The sequence below is a fragment of the Aulonocara sp. 'chitande type north' Nkhata Bay genome, linkage group LG10 (genome assembly GCF_057382095.1).
Source record: "Aulonocara sp. 'chitande type north' Nkhata Bay isolate Kocher_YH1m ecotype deep benthic linkage group LG10, A_spYH_male_GT1.1, whole genome shotgun sequence".
In the NCBI taxonomy this organism is placed as follows: domain Eukaryota; kingdom Metazoa; phylum Chordata; class Actinopteri; order Cichliformes; family Cichlidae; genus Aulonocara; species Aulonocara sp. 'chitande type north' Nkhata Bay.
In genome coordinates, this window is record NC_141353.1 from 3,154,252 (window position 1) to 3,161,526 (window position 7,275).

The 7,275-nt window shown below is 39.6% G+C and overlaps 1 protein-coding gene across 1 annotated transcript; it reads right to left on the reverse strand.

The window, feature by feature from the left end:
• Nucleotides 1-3,899: 3,899 nt before the first annotated feature.
• Nucleotides 3,900-6,782, reverse strand: LOC147320023 (collagenase 3-like). The gene is made up of 10 exons (XM_086307837.1): nucleotides 6,645-6,782; nucleotides 6,234-6,481; nucleotides 5,997-6,145; nucleotides 5,713-5,841; nucleotides 5,441-5,602; nucleotides 5,188-5,311; nucleotides 4,963-5,096; nucleotides 4,700-4,859; nucleotides 4,488-4,591; nucleotides 3,900-4,314 (listed from the first exon to the last, which is right to left on the reverse strand). Exons 1-10 carry the CDS (start codon nucleotides 6,741-6,743, stop codon nucleotides 4,205-4,207), a joined length of 1,419 nt encoding a protein of 472 aa, XP_086163963.1. The 5' UTR covers nucleotides 6,744-6,782; the 3' UTR covers nucleotides 3,900-4,204.
• Nucleotides 6,783-7,275: the final 493 nt, after the last annotated feature.

Here is a 7,275-nt window from a genome sequence, read left to right on the forward strand (position 1 = left end):
TAGGAGGACACCTACTCTGTGTCTGTTTAGGTGAACTGTTGGACTCACGGGCGCCAGCAGATCATTCACAGGGTCACATCTTGACACACACACACACATACCTACACTACACACAGACGAGGTACTCTTTGTTCACAATGTGTAAGATGTCATATGTTAAGGAACCTATGCATATTCATGTAACCACAATAAAAGGCAGTGCTACAGGGGAGCTGACTGAGAGTGACTGGGGTTCGAGCGGCAGGAACAGCGCTCGTCTCAGTCAGCAACAGGTTTGTGCCAACATAAACCTAACAACTGTGAACTCCACTCTGTAGCATGGGCAGTCATAATGAAGCAGTTCATTTTATTTTGTGGATTCAAGCTGCTCTTCATATTTTTGGCCACCAGATGTCACCAAAGACGACTGTGTTGAAAAGCTTTGAGTAATGAACACAAGCTTCAATGATTCAGAAAGCTTCATTTGGCCATCACTAACACTAGGAAGCTAGAAAACTAGAAACCTGAAAACTAGAGACTAAGGACGAGGATCACAGGGAGCTCAGAGGAAAAAACACAGCACAGTAAGGGTACAATGGAACAACTAACAGAGAAACAAAGGACTTAAATACACAAGCAGGACAATGAGACGATTGGGAACAGGTGGCAACACAGCTGGGACAAATAAGACCTAATGAGACAAGGGAAGCAAAATCAGACACACTGCACACAGGACAGGGACTATCAAAATAAAAGAGGAAACACACGACAGGCGCAGAGGCACGCTCTTGACACTGAATAGGACAAACACGGCGCACAGGGACAGGAGTAACAAACTGCGACATGAGACACAACTAGGGAGCAAGAAAATAAACATGACAGAATTAAACCTACACTTAACATCAGGGGCACAGGAACAAAACCTAAGAACTAGAAATCTTTGATAAATCTTTGTTTTTACTTGTGAACTATGTAAGCTGAGACCAATGAACTAATGATCACGGTATTCAAAATCAAAGCTGATATTTTCTGAATTTTTCTCTCAATAGTTAATATGATATTTTTTATATGATTTTACTGTAGTTCAGCCACTTCCATTATGAAATAATTAGAACTTAATTCGAATAAAAGTACTCAGAATGACTTGTAATATTTTTGGTGATCCTGTGACCTTCCCTCATCACATCAAAATGCTGACATATCATTTGTGTTTTGTGCAAATTAGCAAGCGTTAGCATGCTTGTGTACTAGCTAAAGCTATAGGGTTAAATGTGATAATTATTTTATTTTTTATATACGCTAAATATTAAGCATAAGAATATGCTAGTCACCATTATCCATTAGCACAAAGCTGTAATAGTTTCAGGTGTAAAACTCGCAGATAGTTTTACTATTACCATTTTTCTTTATTTTCTGACTATCACTTCCTACATTTTTACAGAAATATCTCTATTTGTATAACTGCATTATCAAAACAGCTCATTACTTTAGGTTTAAGATATTTGAGGTGAGTTGTTTCCTGTCACTGTGCATCTATAAACACCAACTCTTTCAGTGTAGTTTGCTACATATATCTGTAAGTCGAAGGTGCAGCTGCTGTATTTTGTCTACTTATCTAGTCCAGTGTCAGGCTTCACCAGAGTCATTCATACCTATTTAGCATCACCAATTAACCCAACTACATGCATGTCTTTGGGCTGTTGGGAGAAATCTGAAGTACCTACAAAGGGAAAAGATCCCAGGATGGATTTAAAAATATAACCTTCTTGCTGTGAGGCAATAGCTCTAACCACTATATCACTGTGCTGTCACTGCTGAAGTTCTGTTTTTGCATATTGTGAAGCAACATTTAAAACAAAACAAAGTATGCTAACGTTGTGTTATTCAAAGGCTGCTTGAACAAAAGAGGCACTCTAGTGCAGGCTTTTTTTAGAATCATTTATCTCTTGTATTTTACTTTTATTCTACTTGTTCTGCTACCCTACATTCCTAAGAATTTAATTCCAAGTTAAAATACAAATTGTATTCTTTTCTGTTGTGGAATTTTATTATAATATGACCAACTGTGTTTCAGTTAGCTAAAAATCACGGGTCATTTACTCACCAGAGGGTTGGTGGTTTGATCCCAGGCTCCTCCAGTCTACATGCCAAATATCTTTGGGCAAGATACTAACCCCATGTTGCCCCCTGATGCATCCATTGGAGTGTGAATTCGAGTGAATGTCAGATAGAAGCACTAAAAACCTTAGATAATGTGCTTGTGTGAATGGGTATGATCGGGTGAATGCACCAGATGTAGAAAGCACTTTGAGTACTCAGTGAGAGTAGAAAAGCGCTATATAAGAACCAGTCCATTTACCATTTAAAGTCCTTTAATTTTTTATTTTTTATTTTTTTAAATCGACAGTGCACCATATAATCCTACGGAGCCCCGCAGGGGACATGGGAGAAAAAAAAGATTAAGACGGACTTTTGCGAGATCTCGCAAAACAAACTCGGGATCTCGCAAAACTTTTGCGAGATCTCGCAAAACAAACTCGGGATCTCGCAAAACTTTTGCGAGATCTCACAAAAGTTGAATTCCAACAATGGCGGCAGCTACTTAGTTGTAATATTACTCTTTCTGGGTCACAAAATACACTTTTAAGATATTTTGAGGCGTGAATGTAGTTGGTTGGCTTTGAGCTGGCGGCCTCCGAAGAATGCGGCTAAAACTTTGGCGAGATCTCGCAAAACTTTTGCGAGATCCTGAGTTTGTTTTGCGAGATCTCGCAAAAGTCCGTCTTAATTTTTTTTTTTCTCCCATGTCCCCTGCGGGGCTCCGTATAATCCGGTGCGCCTTATGTATGAATTCTGGTTGTGCTTACTGACCTCAAACCGATTTTATGTGGTACAAAGCGCTCAAAAATCTGTCAAAAAACATTTTAGTACGACTTTGCTAAACTACGAAGCCACAGGCTTAATGGATTGTCGGAGCATTATGACTACTGTAGTCAGGAGCCTCGCAGAGTAATCTGGGTCCTAAACTCCGTCCATTTCAGGTCCCAAAGTCAAACAAACACTGCGGCATCAGTGAGAGTTAAAAACTGTCTAAATTCTTTCATCTTTAATAAAATGATCAGTGTTGCTGCTTTACCAGGTGTAACAATTAAGTTTAACATCCAGGCATCCATGAAAACAGAATTTAGTAAATTTAATGGAGTTAGAAGTTAGTAGGAAGTTAGCTCGCTAGCTTCCACCTAAACATGATATAGCATGTTCTGAATGAGAGATTTCTGAAAAAATTCAAACGTACAGCTCTGCTATCACTTCAAACATAAATGAAGACAGAAAACTAAACAGCAGTGGCGTTTGTAGGGTTACTGAAGTTGGGCTAGCTGGTATATAATGATGTGCAACATGATCGCTAGCGACACAGCTATGTTAGCATAACATAAACACAGTGAAGCTGGAGGATGAACGCTAACTTTTTTCCACTCGATAAAAGTTAACGTGAGGGTTCCTGATGGTTAGGGACAAATGCAATGGCATGGCAGAATGCTGTAAACGGACCAAACTTCAGTCAGGAGAACAACTGAGATAATCCATCCACAATACGAGGTTAGTCATTAATATACTGCAACAACACGGGAATAGAGCAGCTGCGACAGAATTCAGTATTAATGATTCAATGGTACGGAAGTGGAGGAAGCAAGAAGAATGAGTTGAGTAAAGTTTGACTTATATGACTGCTTTGTTTGCTTAATGCACCTTATAATCCGGTGCGCTTTATGGTCCGAAAAATACGATACTATTACTTGAGTAAAGAAGCAGTTCTTCAACTTTTGCAGGAAGATCTGTACTTATACTTGAGTTACCAGTGTGTGTACTTTATCCACCTATGGTTGTAACATTGTAACACAACAGTAACACATTTAAAATGTGCTTATTGATGATGTCAATTTATTTTTACTGTACTCCATTTGACCTTTTGTGTACATAAATAGGTCAAAACACAACAACAACAATTAGCGAACGGAAAAATTAAATAATGAGTGTGACATAAATAAAACAAAATAAAAAGTTATGGTAAAGCTTAATAAAGTTAACATAACAATAACAGTATTAAGTACATACGCTGCTGTTAACTTTTTAACAATAAAATTAAATATCCAAAAATATATTGACACAGTTACTCTTCTTTCTTTTCTTTTTTTTTACTGTGCCTTAGCATTCAAAATCTTTTCTAGTATTTGGTGCAGGGCAAGAAGTAGCTGTTCGGCAGCACACGGTACAGCCTCCCGCTCCACATGGCGTACTCAAACATTTGTGGTCCACTGTAGAGGTAGGTGTACCCTGCAGAACAGAGATGCTACATGTTAGTGCTGCATAACAGACCAGAGGGATTTTTAAACATGTTAAAATAGCAATCATTCATTACATGTAAACTCAAAAGATAAAAACAGAAATATCAAAAACAGAAATCATTGTCTCGTTTCAGTGGTCTTCAAGCCTGAATTGCTGCTCACCTCCTTGCTGCAGAGCTGCAGTCACTTTGGAGGTCATTCCCAAGAAGGTCTCATCCACCTGTTTGGGGAATCCCTTATCCATCTTCTTTGTGGCCTCATTATAACTGGGAAAAGAAAAATGTATTTAGATTCATCTAACATTTGTAATACAACTTGTAAGCTGCTGTATGAAAATCAGTTGCCTAATTTTCTCAGGTCTTAGTGGAACACACCTGTAGTATTCACTGCCTACAAAGAACAGAGTCTTCCCACTTTGTTCGTCATAGAGGGCCGCATCAACTTTCTTCACTTTTTTAGGCAGACCAAAGCTGGATATTGATTTAGGATAGCCACTTACAAGATCATAGCCGCTGAAAGCCCACACCTGCTGACCTGTGAACAAATAAGAAGTAGACTTTATAGTAAAGCTATGTAAAGGCACAAAAATGCTGACTTCAAAGGAGTGCTGCATTAGGTGGACACTGAGAAAGCATACCTTTAAAAAGTAAGACACGGTCTGATTGTTGGCTCTCATAAGCAGCATCAATGTCAACAGGGGCATCGGGCCAGAAATTTGTGATGAGAGTTTGCTGAGGTGTGTTGCTCTGAGGGTGGTTGCGCCAGAAGAATCTGTGAAGACACACAGAAAATGTACATTAATGTAAATGATCAGTCAGCAAATCTCAGTAGCTCAGGTATTCATGCATTTATTTTGTGATACCTGTCCTTGAAGAAGAGCATCTCTCCTCGCAGTGTGGCAACAGCATCCAAAACCATCGTTGAATCACAGGCATCAGGAGTAGTGGGGGCTGTAGGTCCAGGTACAATGATATCCTCATTTGGACCTGGAGGTAATTTAATAAATATCACACTGTTGTAAGTTGTAAAATTATTTATGCACAGGCTCTTCTAAGATTTTGGTCAACTCAAATATTTTTAATTGAATAAAACCAAAAAAAGAATTTAGCACTCACCATAGAGGGACTGGATGCCATTAACGTCATCCCGGGGAAGAATATAGGTGTCAGGGTTACTGTATGAGTACACTGGGTACATGAGAGCACCGGGGTCATTGGAGTGAGACAAGCCCAGAGAGTGACCAAATTCATGGGCAGCAACCATAAAGAGGACGTAGCCTGAAGTAGAAAACACAGAATGACAATTGGTTACAGCTAAGGATAACTCAGGTCGCACACTACAGAGTAATAATTTGGACACCACAGTTCATAAAAGTAAACAAACTTACCCGTGTTTGAGCGGAACGTGAACGTTTCATCTTCATCAAAATGGGCATCCCCTCCAATGCCATCACCGGGAGCAAATGCGTGGGCGAGAGTGCCATCAGGGCCATCAAAGGGGTAATAATCACCATGTGCTGTTAGAAGATAGTAGTTTCAGGGTTGGCCAAACAAAACACAGACACTAAAAAAGCTTAGTGTTCCTGACTGATAGGTGGGATGGTCATGTCTTGTGCAATAATACAATAAAAACGTTCAGTGATTATATTACTTAGTGTGTTTTTAGACTCACCCCGGCGACCAAAGGAGATCATAATATCAGCAATGCCGCTGTAGATCCTTGTGAACCTCAGTGGAGTGACTTTGGCCCACACCTGCAGAGCTTTGTCTATGGAGTCATCCACCTCTGCCACAGACATGTCAGGTGTGTAGTTCTCTATCCTGCAGAGCACAACAATATCCAAGAAAATCATTAGTGTGGTCACATTTTCTCACGTTGTGTGTTATGTTGTGTCTTTAGATCATTCACCTGTATGTGAGGCTGTTTTTCTGCCATTTAGCGTTGTTATCAAAAGTGGAGAAACGAGCGACCTGTTCATCGGGAACCCCACAGCGGGGCTTCTTCATCATGGCCAAAGTGTCAGCATCCAGAGACCCGGTGATCTGGAGACCAAAGAATCTCTGCATCTCAGCCAGCTTCTTGTTCAGCGGGCTGATGCCCCTTCTGACAGCTGGACCCTCCTCCTCTGTGAGGTTGAAGAATTTCTTCAGGTAGTTCTGGAAGAGAGAAATATTCAGAGCTTTACACTCAAATATCTGTCAGCATGTTTAAGCTCAAGAAACAAGACAAATAACAACATGGGATGGACAATTAAAATAATCACAACGTTTGTCCACTCTAGCCTATGCCAAAAAATAAAAAACAGCCAAGTACACATACCTTTGCAAAACTTTCATCTTGCCCAGTAATCTGAGATACTGGCATGCAGTAAACTGCCACTGCCAGGCCAAGCAGAATGCTCAGAGTCAAAGTCTTCATGCTTCCTCGTTGTGTGCAACTTGTGTCTCAGTGCTGTGAGAAGCTGTTATATAGGCTGGAGTTTGGATGTGTTGAGTAACTACCTGCCGTCAGTGACTAACGAAATGCTCCTTTTATGGTGAAGAGGGGAACTCTGGCTTTGATTGCTCATGACGGTGTTACATGTACAAAAAACACTGATGTTGAATCATTGTTGCAGTTTGCAGAGGAAATTGGTCATGAGATAATTAGAACAGCCCCAAATATGTAATTATCAGATTTTAGTTCATTTGATTTTTATTCAGATCTGACTTCCATATCCCACAGTGTGAAGAAAATCAAATTGATTTAATGATTTTATGAAGCTCACAGAAGCTCAGCTTTCAACTTTATGAAAGTTCTAGAAATAAAATTAAAATCAGAATCAGAATCAGAATACTTTATTGATCCCTGGGGGAAATTATTTTTTGTTACAGTGCTCCATTTTAAACCAACATTAAGACAAGACAGACAATACGCTAACTAAGAATAGTACAATATATACATATATATA

What these genes read in the sequence shown, in the direction of transcription:
- LOC147320023 (XM_086307837.1), bottom strand. Translation starts at nt 6,743, where the DNA reads ATGAAGACTTTGACTCTGAGCATTCTGCTTGGCCTGGCAGTGGCAGTT. An exon ending in GATCTCCTTTGGTCGCCGGG is followed by an intron (nt 5,842 to 5,996) that starts GTGAGTCTAAAA and finishes ATCTTCTAACAG; the next exon opens with CACATGGTGATTATTACCCC. An exon ending in ATGCTCTTCTTCAAGGACAG is followed by an intron (nt 5,097 to 5,187) that starts GTATCACAAAAT and finishes GTGTCTTCACAG; the next exon opens with ATTCTTCTGGCGCAACCACC.